General features: G+C 43.4%; 1 protein-coding gene across 1 annotated transcript in view; it reads right to left on the bottom strand.

The window, feature by feature from the left end:
* The window catches only part of CAPN8 (calpain 8), a 30,247-nt gene extending 20,336 nt beyond the window's left edge, over nt 1–9,911 (bottom strand). Inside the window, exons 1-2 of the mRNA XM_010197028.2 lie at nt 9,675–9,911; nt 6,855–6,924 (exon numbers count right to left, since the gene is read on the bottom strand). Of these exons, the coding sequence (XP_010195330.2) occupies nt 6,855–6,924; nt 9,675–9,911 (307 nt within the window). The remainder of the gene's footprint in view (nt 1–6,854; nt 6,925–9,674) is intronic.
* Nucleotides 9,912–15,415: the final 5,504 nt, after the last annotated feature.

Below are 15,415 nucleotides of genomic sequence, written 5' to 3' on the forward strand. Positions count from 1 at the left end.
CCAAGATGTAGTTCCTTTGTGCAGGTGCATATTCTGCAGAAGGAACTAGCTTAATAGATCTTGCTTCAGTGGAAATAAGCTAACAGACAAACCAAGGAAATACTTCAATCTGTAGCATGACTTCATATCAGAGCAGCAGTTAACTCTTTATGTTGACTTAGAATCACAGAATAGTAGAGATTGGAAGGGACCTTTAGAGATCATCTAGTCCAATCCCCCTGCAGAAGCAGGTCCGCCTAGACTTGTGCTTTATGATTTCATGTCATGGTGACTATAACTGTAAAGGTAAGATACAGGAAAGTGGCCAATGCTGCATGCTATCTGCTGCCTATATCCCACGGGGAAGTACCCAGATGCCTTATATGAGCTGAAGCTCACCTGAGCTTATATGAGCTTATACCACCTGTAAAGAAGTGCCCCTGATGTGATGACCTGTAATCACCTGAAATGGCTCATTGGATTATGGGTGCAAAAGCATGATCTGGGATGTCCAACCCAGGCATTCCCAATAAGGAGGACCTAGTGTTAGTATATGAGCTACTGCATAAGCCTTTCCCCCAGGACTGCTCTGCATTAACTTGGCTGCCACATTTAGGAAGGAACATTCAGGTTGGAAGGGGGTAGAAAATGTCTGGATTACCTGTGTGAGAAGAAGTTAAAAAAAAATGTCCTGTTCATCCTACACAAGATAAGTTGGAAGAGGAAGCATAAGGCAGGTTAAATGCTACTTTGCAGAAAAACTGTTTGAGCCAAGAGCTCTTACTTGAAAGGTAAGGTTTCCTACACAGAAGAAAACATAAATTAAAAGAGTTGTGAAGTGTCTAAACTGGAAACAGGAAAATGTTGCTGCTGTGCATATAGAAAAGAGTCTGAAAGCCTCAGCCTCTGGAACTATTATGAGCAAAAACCTTCTCAAGCACATCTTCAACTTAATTATCTTACAAATGATTTTGCATTCTGAGGGAGAAGGCTTGACTCGCTGGCCTGGAAGGTTCTTCCTAGCCTTAGGTTCTTATTTATAAAATAAGCAAAATTAGGAGAGCGCAAGGAGGGAGGGGGGGAAGGTTTTCAGAATGTTCTCTCATTAGAAAATACAGATGCATCTGTTTCTTTGAGGCCTTCCTTGGTATAAATGCATGCCTTATGCTGTCACAATTTCTGCTTCTGCTTGGAGAGGTACCAATAATGGTGATGGGTCTGGGAAACAGCTCTTCAGAGGAGGAAGAAGAAAAGCCTTATAAAGTTAGAACTGAAGCCTTAATTTTCTCAAGTGCCCCAGAATTTGTTGCTGCCCTGGCTCTTCCTAGCATGTTATGAAGTACAGAAGACTATTTCTGAGAAGACTGCAGGACAAGGGTCCTGATATTCCTATTATGTCCTTCCATTTCTAGTAAGATCAGAGAAGGTCTGCAGCAGTGACAAGATGGTGCTCTCCCAGTGTGCAACATCTGGGAGGGTTTTCTCTTCCCAGTCCAGGACACACTTTTACAGCTAGTGAAAGGGAAACTACTCTGGGCTTTGCTGCGGTTGATGTGTGTTTGATGCACAGTTAGGCAGAAGAATCAGTGAAATGAGAGGGGTTTCCCTAAATGCATTATTTAGTTCTCTGACTTGGAACTAAACAATTTCAGAATCTCGACCCCATAAGATGCCAAATGCAGTGTGAAATCCTTTACAGCTATCTTACCGTATGAGTGAACTTCCTAGCATCTGGGAGACCAAGTGGCATTGGCACTTCTGCCTTCCATAAACACACCATGCAATCTAACCTCCCAAGGAAGCATTAGGGGCAGGTCTGTTCAAAGCATGCGTGGAAACAATTCTGTTGGAAGAATCGTGGTGTGAACTTGGCCTTAAAAATAGCTATGTCTGCCCCGAGCAACGCAGAGACCAATCTCTAAACCTTACTTGGAGGCCTACTATCTTTGGCTAAGCTTGTGACTGAACAAGTATCAACCATGACCTCTGAAAGGAATCAAATGGATATTGGCTACTGTGCAGTAACTTGATAAAAAGGAAGATTTGTATGGGGTGCCTAGATGCAGATGATTTAAGGCCAGCTTTATATCCAAGCGATGCATTACATTCAGGATCCTGTGATATTGGTTTTAAGACAAATTAAAGAGAATGCAGGAATTTATCCATACCAAGAAGCTTCTAGTATGGAGCCTAAACTGCACAGAATGTCTCTTATCTTCTTGCATACCATAATGTAATCCTGGACTATTAATAAGGTTTCTCAGCCCTACTGGATAATATATTAATAGTTCTAAAATAGTATAAGTTGGCAGCACATGTTCCTTTTTGCAAAGTTCAGCATCAGCTTGCTGGCAGTAAATTTCAGAGTTTTGTTTGTGGTTGTGCCTTCAGGGTAGTGCAACAGCACTTTAGAAAAGCAGCTTAGGTAGGACCACTCAAATTTGTCCTGATACAACTGCAGGCTATAAGTCATATTTCAAACAGTTAGGAAACTATTCAATTCCCTTCATAGAAAGTGCTTTTTGGAGGAAGAGGAAACAAGGTCAATTGGTCAATGAATTACATATTTAATTAGAACATATTTCCAATACAGCTGTAGTCAGAAAAAACATGACGATATCAAAAAGCATTTCTACTCACTATATGAATTTGAAGTTGTAGACTTTTATCTTATAAAAATGAAGTTTTTCAAGTCTTCTCAGCATTAGCCCTGCAAGGCTAAGTCACCTACGGCAACATACACTGCTTCCTGCTTGGCCTCGTATTTCATGAATAAAACTTTAAGACAAGTGCCAATTACAGTGTTTGCTGCTGCTGCTGAAATGTGCTAAAAAGAAACCAGCTTGATTCCTGGATCTGAAGTCATTTGTAATGTCGGTAAAGTGCAATTCTCTTATTTCAAATTAAATAAAAAGAAAAAAGGCAATTCTGACTTTGAGTTTGCAGTGGAAAGGATAAATGTGAAACCTAGCTGTGCCTAGCTCTGTGTGTGTCTCATATATGTATATATATATCTCTCTATACACACATATGATCTTTGAGAATTACTTTGACTGTTAGTGCACTTGAAATAAAATGACTTGCTGCTCACCGAGGTACTGAGATGGCTTGTGCTCTCAGTGCTACACAGACAACTCCTGGTTTACAGAGGTAATCAAATTGCTGCAGAGAATACTGAATCCTTGGTGACCTGGGAGCTGAGTGACTCCTCTCTACTGATGTCTACCCAAGTGCACTGCACTCTCAGAGGTCATAAAATAAATGAGAAATTTGATTAGCTTCAGTTGCTACAGAGCTGTGCTCAGTTTCTGTTTAGCTACCATCAAAGCATCTAGACTCAGAGCATCTAAACCCTTCATTGACCTAGCAATGGTCAGTTTAAGCCAAAAGTCCAAGTGTCTGATTCCAAGATTCAGCTGTATAGAAGCATTTCTGTCCTGACTGTACTCTGAGTTGTTGCTATTTCGGCAATGTCTGGTGTTCAGAAGGGATCCAAATACAATGCTGTGGTTCTTGCATCCTGGTTTGTCAAGCAGATTTGACTCTCACCTTTAGTCTCTGCTGGAAGCCCTTCTTCAGAGCTCATAGTACCTGAGGCCACTTACCAGACATCAAGGAAGCATTGACCTTCTAGCTTTATAATTTCTAGCAGTGCAGGCTGTTCCTGCTTTGAGATTTCTAAAGAAGGCTTTCTAAAGTTTTCTATGGAAATGAGTTAAGCTCTGCAGCTGTGTACAGAGAGGTAAAGGAGCACCCAGCAAGGGAACAGGCTTTCTTCTCTGTGGGGTCTCAGAGTTGTCGGTGAACACATTTTTTGAGATCTATAGAATATATTAGGGAATATATATGCTAGAACAAGGATTTCCAAATATTCCTGGGCCCAGGAGACTGAAAATCAGAAGGGTCATATATTAATGTCTGTAGCAAATAAGTGAACAAACTCAGAACTGCTAAGCAAGCTCCTGCCTGCAGGAGCTCTCTCAACAGGTATCAGATCTATCTCAGAGCTGTCAGGCTTTGGTTTGTTCTCCAGCCTCCTACCCATAATATTCTCAAATCTTCCCCTAGAACAAGATATGCACAAAGTACGTGTGGAGTGGGCTCCTAAGCTGGGGTGAGCTGGTGCGTCTGTGTTTGCTTCGGGGGACTTCTCCCGCTTACAGCCCAGGCCAAGAGAGCTGCAGTATCTGGAGTATCCTCTGAGCCTTTGGAACAAAAGGCTCCCCATGAATATAAATGGTGTGGATCTGGAAAGCTAATATTAAACTGGGAGGGGGTGAATATGTTTTATATTATTGAAATTAAATGTGTGCCACCTGTTTCTTAAGAACTTCTGCAAACTGTTCAGGGATTAACTTATTCAGATAGCCACAAGAAAACTTCCCGAGTCACCTTTAATAACTGAGACTATGTGACTGCATTTCAAGTTGTTACTAGGCTATCAAAAAGATATGGTTCAAAGAACATTTAAAATATTTCAAGTCTTTCAAGTTCACATCAAACTTCCCAAGCTGATATTCATCTGGCTTACACTGTTGTTAAATAAATAAGTTTAATGGAGTGAGACTAACTCTGGGTTTTCTTGTTCCTTTTGTTCATATAAATCCAGACCTGCAGTGTTATTTTTAAAAGAAAAGAAACGTGTCAGAGAAGATTATTAAAAATAGGCTCTATTTCCCTAAAGGACTTGTTAACAGGTCACATACATGGCTTATGTAAATATGTAATCAGGGGCTGTTTCAACAGAAGCGTTTTACATGAGGGCTTTAGCAACATGGGCTTTGATATCCAAGGTATTGGATCAAATACCAAAAAAGTGTAGTATGCCTCAGAGATGTAAAGCAAATACCTGAACGCTAGAAGGGAAGTCCTAAGCCTATATTCTGAAGTTTGATGAAGAGCCAGTGCATGTAAAAGCAATTGTAAACAATAGATTGGATCATCTTTGATTATTTTATGTTTTTTAGAGAGAGAGAGGAAAAAATGAAGTTCCTAACAAAAGCAAAATCAGAGTTGGGGGGCTTCCCTCTTGGGTTTAGGGGTAGCTTTCAGGACCAGCACTTGGGATATTGTCCACTGAAGGCTGGCTTGGGAAAGCCTGGAGCCAGGCACCATCCCCAGATTCACAGGAGGCTTTTGGGTTCAGTTCTGTTCTTACCACTGTTTGATGGATTTTGGCTCTCTAATGAAAGCCTATTTAGCACAAAGGACTAGGACTCCACAGAGACACTCAGGATGTGACAGAAATAAAAAGGGGCTCAGGGCATTTGCATTCAGTTTCTTGGCCCAACACAAATAATACATTGACCTCTTCTAGTTAAGACCAGGCAATATTCTTCAGTCCTTTAGCTTGTAAACTGTCAAGGAAAATAAGGCTTTACTTTAGGCATATGATCTTTCTCTTTTTTTTAATGCTATTATAGAAACTTCCCAAATTGGAGGTGACAAGAAATGTCGCTTTTATTACTTATCTGAACCATTCTCCTAAAATACAGTGATTTCCCCATACTCTGTTCCAGCATCTGCTGAATAAATATCCTGGAGCAAGTATATGATTGGGCATCTTATTTTTAGCATTTGGAGCACAGGCCCACACACTGGGGAATTTTTTAGCAATTGCTTTAATGGTGCTGTGTTTACAGGACAAGCATTGGTCTTATTTATTGCCAATGACTTGCAGAAATTGTTTGAATCTCATTTGCACAATGGATGGGCTAGAAGACCAGTAAGGTCAGGACTACTGCAGTAAGCAGCACAAGAGGAAGAAAGGCTGATTTCTCTCTGTCTAATCTATCAAATTCTCATTACAAGAGTTTCAGCCTTCTCACTTCTCTGTGTAGTCAAGAGAGGTTGCTGCTGCTGTCTTCTGGAGCTGGATCTTATCAGCAAGGAGGCAGGGAAGGCGGCTGCTGCAGCAGCTATTCGGAGGGGGAATAAAGCCCTCTTACAGCTCCCTTCTGGCTGCTTGCATAGGAGCTCCATTTAGACAATAGCTAGCAGTAAGAAAGTTTTCCTATGATGGATCTCCAGGAGAGGATAAGTGCTGTCTGAAAGACATCTTATCAGCATCAGGGCATAATATGGGGAGCTGAGCAAAACTGTCTTTTTTGGCTGCATTTGCACAGCATGGCCAATGCCCAGTTGCTTCTGTCTCTGCCCACAGCTCTACACCAAATGCTGTATAAGCAGAAGGAGCACTCAGCATGAAGGGCTTGGAACAATTTGCTTGTTGTGGATGGTATTATGAACTTTACATGCTCTGTTAATTTTTTACGATGCAGTCCTTGTTCCTAACTCATGCCTGTAAGTGGGTGGGCCACCCTGCTTGGCATGAAATGTCAGGTCACAGCCCCAGACCCTGTGCTAAACCAGTTCCTGCTCTGCTCCTTGATTGTTCTGTGTTTTTGTGTGAAATTGAGGCTGGAACTTTCTCTGCCTCTCAAATAAAAATCCCCAATGACAAGCTACAGGGCGAAACTTCTGTGGTGTCTCTTGATCCGAGTCACTTTTGCTGGGATGGGCATGAAGCTTACTTTTTTATATCAGGGCAAGTGTGCTCATGATTAGATTGGTGTCCAGCTCTATCTCAGGAGATGAAAAACAAGCCAGCCTTCTGCTCCACAAAGAGATAATTAGCTTCCTATGACCAGGAGACAGCTTGGTGTCTCCCAGGTTTAACATACCTCTTACAAGACCATATATACCCTGTATCAGGCAGCAATGCTAGTGCGTGAGTCCCCTTCTTAGATACCTGCCTCTCTCCATGCTACGTCTGGGAGATAGACAGTAAAATGGTCTGTGTATGTGGAATTTTTAAATGAAGCTGCTTTCTTTTTAAATTCTTCCAAAATAAAATTCAGAAGCTCTGTACATACCCAACTCTCCTTGGCAGACATCTGTTCGAGTAGCTCCTCCAATTATAAACTGAGGGTTGGCACACAGCTCCTGAAAAGACACGTTTTCAAAGTATGCATCACCTTTTCTGATATGCAAAGTTCTCTTTTCTTGTTTCAGCTTTCAAAAAATACTAAACACTTTCAACATCTCTTAAAAAACATATCCTTTGTCCTACATCTGACTAACTTGTGCCAGAACAACGCTGCCTTATTAAATTTAAGACTGCCGTGTATTTTTTTGAGGCAAATCTTGAAGCCTTTTGCTTGATATTACTGAGAACGTTGGCTACTGTGGGGACAGAGGTGAAAACTCAACCTCAGTGTTTAACATTTTATGTTATCTTATTGTGGTTTTGACTCAAGCAGTGCAAATGAGCTTGTGACTCTCACTGCTGGCGCTGGTACTGGAGTTGTGCTGAGTTTCCACTACCACCAACATGGAAGAGGTTCTCCCATCCCAACCCCACTTCCTGGAAGTGCAACCACACAAAAGATTTTATTAGTGACTCCCCCAGCTCTTGCTTTATTCCTGGTCTTTTGGAGCCAGCCAAGTAGGTTATGGCAATGACTGTCCCTCCTCTCACAGCTGGGAGCCATCCAGCAATTCATGCCCTGTATTAGGAAGTTAATACTACCTTTCCAGAGACAAAAGCCTTCCCTTCCAAGCATTTTGCATGAGCTTCTGTATGGCAGGAATGTGTGGTTTCTAGGAAGCCTAACTTGGCAAGCAGAGTTGAGGAAGTCTTAGGCTTTCACCAACTCCTCCCAGGGATCAGCAGTTGTCAGCTCTGAGCATCCCATGGAGTCAGGAACAACTCAGGACTTCTTGTGTTGTGTGTGTGTGTGTGTGTGTGTGTGTGATGAAGAGCCAGTTTGTGAATTCCCTCTCACAATAGGTGTGATCTCAGCTATATTATTTCTGCTTCTGTGGTTGTCCAGCTCATCAGCTACCTCGTGGCTATCTTGGTGGATACAAGTCAGGGTAGGTTACCTACCACATAGAAAATGGTTTGTGTCAGTTTATTTCTCCTCCCTCTGAAGTCGTGCACCTGGTGACAGGCAGCTATGTATGACTTATTACTCACCTAGACCTGTCCTTTCTGAGTCACTGCCAAGTGCCACCTACACTTTTCACTCAACTGCATTTCCACCTTTTTTCTTTTTTACTTTCTATAAACGCACTGTTGAATCAGAAAATAAGTCATTGATGGTAGATTGTCTGACACTTGCTGTCTGTATCCCAGCATTCATAAACTGGCAGGGGAATAACCTTAGCAGTGAGTATTTAATTTGCAGGGGGAATTTCTCCAGCAGGTCTCCCCCAGATTGCCTACTGGGTCCTTCTGCCAGGTTCAGATGCAGGCATATAAGTGAAGAGTGATCCTGCAATCAAGGACAGAGTTTGCAGCTGGAAACCTGTTGGCCCATTGAAAAAGTCTAAGAAATAAGCAGGGCTGTGACCTCAGACAGGAGTCATCCACAGTGCTTAACAGTAGGTCAGATCCAGGTCCCTCCATAGGAGAGCAAGGCAGTGAGTTTGTATCACCTTGCAGCAGGGGTTGGGCTCTGCCTCATGCATAGGTATAAGCCAGTGGGTCCCAGTACTTGTGGATTAAGCATCCACAAAATGCTTGTGTGTCTGCTGGGGGCAGAGGGTCCAATGCGGGCAGGTCTCTGGCAGGCAGGGCTGGGACATTGAACCCTGTTGGATCTCATCTCTCAGTCATTCCTTACCCCATGATGCTTGTGACTATGTCTCTGCCTGCAGTGGGCACAATGTTGTTCTTGCATGAAGAGCCCAAGTCTAATTTAGTGAACTTTCTAAGGCTGATCTTCTCCCAGGGTAGGCAAAGTCAAGTGGCATATCTATGATACTTCTTGCTGAAACATCAAGGTGCCAGAGTGAGGTGCTGATGGACAAATTGAATGGCCAGGTGAGACATTTGGACTTATTAAACCTGCAAGTTTCTGCTTCTCATTTTTCAGATGAAAAAATAACAAAAATCTTATCTTCCTCTAATTCTTCATTCCCCCAGAGTGGAAGGTAAGTTGTTTGAAGTGTATTCTTTGTTTCACCTGTTTTTTGTCTTCTCCTAACTTTGCAATGAGGGGCAAAATGACAAAGATGGAGCAAAGTAAAGACAGAAACTAATGGCTGATAAATGAAAGCAGACAAAAAAAAATCTCTGAAGCCTTGATTTTGTGGTTTAAAAGAAAAAAATCAGCATCTAATCTTTCCCAATGAACATTACATTTTTTTAACTGAAAGGCTATTTATAGGATGTATGTATTTGGGTAACAACAGTTCCAGTCAGTTGGTTTTTAACTGTTACAAGTAGCTTGGAGTGAAGCAAAGGATTTTGTTCAAGTATTAGACTGATTTCCTACGGTGTACTGTAGCAAGAATTTGTTGGGATGTCTCCATTACAGTTGATGACGGATGGCTCCTGGGGTGCCCTGTGGTCTGGCTGGATAGACGTGAGGCTTTTGCATCCCTCTCTGGATTGTACCCTAGACTTGTAGCTCCATGGCACTGGGATGGACAGGGAAGAAGCAGGTTTCCATGAAGCAGTTACAGGATTCCTTGCTTTATAAGGGGCTTAGAAGACGTTGACTATTTTTCCTACCCCCTTTTCAACTTGCTTCTGCTAACCATGGAGGTAAAGCAAGCTGGGAGAAAAACCGAAATCACACAAGAACAGTGGATATTCAGGCTCCCCACTGATTTAGCATGGCTGTTCAGGTTGTCTCTGATTAGATCAGAACTCAGCAGAACAGGCAGTTACAAAGCACTCTTACCGTGGGGCGCTTCCAGATTATCCCCTGGGTTTTGAAGGAGTATGGTCCCAGGTCCCGGTAGCCCAGCGCAGAAGGACAGGCTGGGAACTCCCCATCCTTGAAGAGGGTTCCAGTCTGCAGGCACTGCTGCCTCAGGGCTTCATAGTCCTGCTTCAAATACTTGATGGCATTCCTGTAGGATCCGAGCCCTTCTGCAGATGCTCTTTCTTGGCACAGCCTGGCCGCTACCCTGGACATGCTGCCCACCCTCCCACTGCGGCTCCGTCTTTGCCTCCTGGGCAAAAGGAGGTGAATACAGGCAGGTAGCAGGCTCAGGTGGAGCCAGAGGCTGCCCTAAGTGCTCCAATAGCCCTGAAGGGAGGAGGCACAGAAGTGTAAATATGTACCTGAGATGTGCCGAGAGCCGTGGGCAGGGAGCTGGCAGAAGCCGCAGCTGGCGTGGCTGGGATGGCAGGCGCTGCCTTGCACTGCTCCCACGTTGTTTGCTTTTTTGCTTCCCCCTTTTATAATACACTTTTAACAAGGAGCAAGGGAAAGCAGTGTTTTTGCAGACACGCCTATTTGCACATGGAAAGTGATTGTATGTGTTCAATGTGCTGAAAGCCAGCCTTGAGGACTGGTGCTTTAAAAATTCAGATGAAGATGGTTTAGAACTCCTTTCCTTTCTTCTGAGATTGGGCTTTACGCTGTTGGAGGGTTGTGCAGCCACAAAGCCTGGAGCTGGATATCTACTGCTACAGCTTACACAGCTACAGAGACATCACTGAATTTTAAAGGACCTCATTAACACTTACAAGTACCCAAAGGGTAGATGTCAAGAGGATGAGGCATCACTTTTTTCTGTAGTGTCCAGCGACAAGGACAATGGGTAATGGATTTAAGCTGGAACATGAACAATTCTGCTTAAACACAAGGAAAAACTTCTTTCCTGTTCAGATGAGGGAGCCCTGGCACAGGCTGCCCAGGGAGGGTGTGGAGTCTCCTTCTCTGGAAATTTTCAAGACCCATCTGATGTAGATGAACCTACTTTAGCAGGGATTGGACTAGATGATCTCTGGAAGTCCCTTCCAACTTCTGCCATTTTATGACTCTATGGTTCTCAGATCAGTATGAGTTAATTTGTTAGCAATAAATAGTGTGAACTTGACAGAGCTAGAGATGGTCACATGGCCCTATGACCTGCAGAGGGTAAGGATACAATCCAGGACCACAATCTAGGCTAAAAATGGATAATTCTGTTACCAGACAGAAGGCAAGCTGGTAACCCTTGCTCCTTATCTCCAGTGTGATCTTTGGTAAAAGTCAGTGTACCTTCACCATCTATAAAACCAGGATCTTATCCCAGCTAGTGAGAAGTTAGCCATGACATTTACAGTCTTTTGGTGGTGCTTCCTGCTTATAAAATCTTTGCAAGAAAAGAACAAACCAAGCCTTAGGCACAGAAGGCTTTTTAGACCTTAAAAAATTAGTGATTCCTGTTCTTGCAGTAGAAAATTTCCAAGTTTCTACTCTGGCAACTGTATTTTTTACTAACACAGGGGTACACAGCTCCCTGGCAAGGCGACTGCAAATGTCTGTAGGTTGGAGAACTAAAGCAGGAGCAATTTCCCACAGAGCACAGCTGCTCTCTGCTGTCGTCATATTTAATGGCCAGGTTTCCCCAGCAAAGCCAAATGCATGTCCAGCTAAGAGCTGGGTAAATAGTAACTTTGTTTGCCAGAGAGTGTATTTGATGACTACCCCTTGGTAAGTTTAGACAGAAGGTGTGGGGAAGGGAAGAGAGAATTTTTAAGGACTGAAATCTGTTGAGATAAGGAGTCCAAACAGAGGCTAGCCGAGCTGCTTGTCTGCAAATATTTGAGGAGCATGAATGCAAAAGAGGATACAAAACGACTTGGTTCCAGGTGGGCACAGGTAGAGAAGGTTGAAGAAATCACTATAGTGTTTATCCCAAAATTAAGTTAATACTGTTGAAATTGAGCAAAGGAGAGGATAGCCAGAATTTCATCTCTGGTACATTGCAGTACTTCTAGGTATCTCTGTGTATTGAACCAGAGTGAAATGTGGAATAATAAAGGTTCAGGGAGGAGGTTTTTTTCTTTACAACATGGATTTTTTCATGTCAAATAGACCTACACAGAAGTATTTGCTTTCACAGAATCATAGAATGGTAGGGGTTGGAAGGGACCTTTAGAGATGATCTAGTCCAACTCCCATGCCATAGTAGGTCCATCTAGATCAGGTCGCACAGGAATGCATCCAGGTTGGTCTTGAAGACCACCAGAGAAGACTCAACACTCTCCCTGGGCAGCCTGTGCCAGGGCTCCCTCACCCTCACAGTAAAATAGGTTTTTCTGTTGTTTAAATGGAACTTTTTGTGTTCCATTTTGTGTGCTTTCTCTGCCCAAGAGGCAGAATACTGCTTTATTTCTCTCCCTGCACCAGCATCTTGTGCTGAAATTTCCCCTATTCCTGTGGTCCAGAGACACACTCCTGTTTTACTGTGATTGCTGTAAGCTGAAGGTCTGGCAACACTTTTCACAGAAAAGCATGGTGCTCCAGCATTTGGGACATGCCATGTTGATCAGGAACCTTTTGCTTCTCACACACTTTTTTTAGATATACACTTGATACACTGTGTGCTCTGTAACTCCCAGACATGACTGGGCACAGAAGGGGTGAACTCTTGTGCATCACCAGCATATTAAGATGTGATATAGAGGAAATAAAATCAGATTTAAATCTTCATAAATTCCAGTAAAACGTGCCATATGATTTTTTTCTGTCCTGTATCTCACATTTTGGAAAAAGATGAGGAGAACAATTTTCTCCAGCAAAGGGCTGGACCAGGTAAACACTCAGTATGTCCACCACAACCTTCTCCTCCTAGTGATCTGTAGTACTGCACTTCCAATCCATTTCCAAGCTTGACTAGCAGCACCATTATTTATTTGGTGCAGAAAGTGATACACAAGCACCACCTAGAGGTTATAAAGAAGATGAAAAGATGATGACTACAGCCGTAATTGAGGGTTACGTTATGGGGGGCAAAGTTTCCAGGTTCTCCATCACAGTCAAAAAATGCTGCTGAAGGGGCATTAACCCCTAGGGAGACAACGTAGCATTACACAGATCTGACAATCAAGTGGAAATCACCTTTTTCTTTAAAGAAAACAGGCATATTGTGTGAGTATACGGAAAATCGAGGAACTGGATCATGTAGTACTCAAAAGAACTTCCCTCTGACCATTCACTCATGTCCACATCTGCTGCTGGGGAGCAAGTACCTGATTTATTGGCTTATCTAGCTTCAGAGGACTTTGCAGGTAGGCTGTTCATATGGTACACTCAACTTCTCATATTGTAAGAGAAATCCTGTATTACACCAACATATCCCTGTCTATCATCAACTATCTGAGACAGTACAGCCCCTATCTGTTTAGGGCCAAACTAACAAGCCATGGTGGCAATACCCCAGATACCTTTCCTACCATCTACTTGAATCCTTGCTGACTTAATTTCCTTCTGGCTTTGCTCCTTTCTGTTCCTCTCCTTTTGTATTTGGCTCAGTCTCAACCCCTGTCCCACTGCAGAGACTCTTAAGAAAAGTCAGGTAACTCTGACTGCACAAAGCAGACATGTAATGTGCTTGATTCCCTGATCATTGTCCAAGCAGAGGCTGTCAGCATGCTGACAGCAGACACTGTAGAGGTCTGTGAATACCATCTATGGGACACAAGTGAAACGACTAAGAAAACTGAAGTGATTATATGACAAACTTCGACTCATCTTAAACATCTCTATCTACTTGAAGGGGGCTAGAGGAGTTCACAAACCAAGACTGGTTTTGCAGGCCAGTGAAAACCGCTGCTTTACACTTACACTGGTAGGGGTTTTTACCACCATTCTTGAAAAATGAGTGAAGTCGGACCTGCGGCAGTTATACAGGCTTGAACCACTGTGTGGAGCCAAACAAACGCCTTTTGAGCAGCCCTACAGCTCCTGGAGGTCGCCTTAGGAGGCAACACGGCTCCTTGTGAGTTAAACTCCCAGGTGGTGAGGTAGTGTTTTCTCAGTCTACGGGTTCAGTGGATGGCCTTCTTGCCTTTGAGATAATTGAGTGGTGTGTAATGAATCAAAACGGTTGATCAAAACCATCCTCCCATGTCATATTCTGCCATGCCACAACTTCTGCACAGCCGTGCTGGAGACCTTGGCTAATGGTGTAGCAGTAATTGAGTGCACACAGCATGTATCAACCCCGTTCAGAGAGCACTTAAGGCACGTAATGTTATTTGATCTGCTTGCAGTTCTCCACATGTGACTGGTTTCCCACAAGACCCAACATCCTGCTAAAAATACTATTGTTCTCTTTATTAAGAGAGCTCCTGTGACCCATAAGAAAGAGGAGACACCCTCAAAGAAGAGAGAAGTTAGTCTGTGCCTGGCTGGGTTTGGACAGCCTCATAGGGGACATCAGAACTTCTTCCTTGCATGGCCACAATCTACACAGACGTCGCTGGCTGGTGCATCTCATACCATTCTCCTCTCTAACCTCAAAAAGATGTTGAGGACTTCCTCTGCTACACTGTGAATTGAATGGGCAAAGCCTATCTTGCTTCTATTAATTAGCAACAGCTTCTCACGTAACTGTGTAAGCAGGACTTGTGCAGAGTACAGGCAGAGGCATCATAAGTGATTGAAGTTCAAAACCACCAAGCAACCAGACAGTGTTTCCCAATGTATCGCCATGTATCAGTAATGGAAGAAAACTTCTGATTTGTCATCTTCAAGGAAAACTTCCCACTACATCTCAGCAATGGGTACAGCCAGGTATTTTATGGTACTTTTGACATTTTTCAAGCAGTAACATGCATTTTAGTTGGATGAGATGGCTCCAAACAGGCCCTTAGTGCATGCACAGGGCTTGGGTAATGACCCACAAGAGGAGGTGCCTCCCCTTCTGAAGCAGCTGGATGGCCAGTGCAGGCAGTGGATGTCGCAGTAAGGACTATCAGCCTCTGCACTGCCGTCCTGCACCCAGAATGCTGCCTGGCGCCCAGCACAGCCTGAGTCAGACCCAAAGTATGAAGCAAATAGTTTGAATTCTGCCTTGGAGGGATGCCGTGCTATGCGGATGCCAGCAGCAGCCTGTCAGCCACCCTTGGCAGCAGCTCACAGAGACACTCCTTTTTCCGCACCTCAGGGCTGGGGACTACGTTTAGGGGAAACTCAGTGCACTGAGGTTTGGGCTGTACATTTGGGGAGTTGTAGATGGATTTATGCCACCAGTGACAGAAACATGTGCTTTGGTTACCACCAAAAAATCAAGCTAGAAACAATTTCCATTGTGTGCAGCGCTCAAAATCTTAACAGGATGATAGTAGAGGTTACACATGGACCGTATTAGGTTTTGAGCTACGTTAGTTTAAATTCCTTTGACTTTTTTCTAAGCTTACAGGTTTGGACATGGATACTTTTGAGTTCCACACAGGAAATAGCGATTTTTTTTCAAATTGATGAATACATGTGGTAATATGGGAGCAAGGGCTGGCACCCGTGCCATGTGGATGAAGTGCCCAGCTGATGTGTGTTGTAAAACAGAACTTTCCTTTAAGCAAGGACAAGGAGCCAAGTGTCTGGAGAAACAGGCTCTGGGAGTTAGAAGTAGGGATTAATGCCAAGGCTAGAGTAACACTGTTTAGGTTGGGATGACCATAAATCAATAGCTTCTGTGTGAA

This window comes from Colius striatus, chromosome 2 (assembly GCF_028858725.1).
Source record: "Colius striatus isolate bColStr4 chromosome 2, bColStr4.1.hap1, whole genome shotgun sequence".
Lineage (NCBI taxonomy): Eukaryota > Metazoa > Chordata > Aves > Coliiformes > Coliidae > Colius > Colius striatus.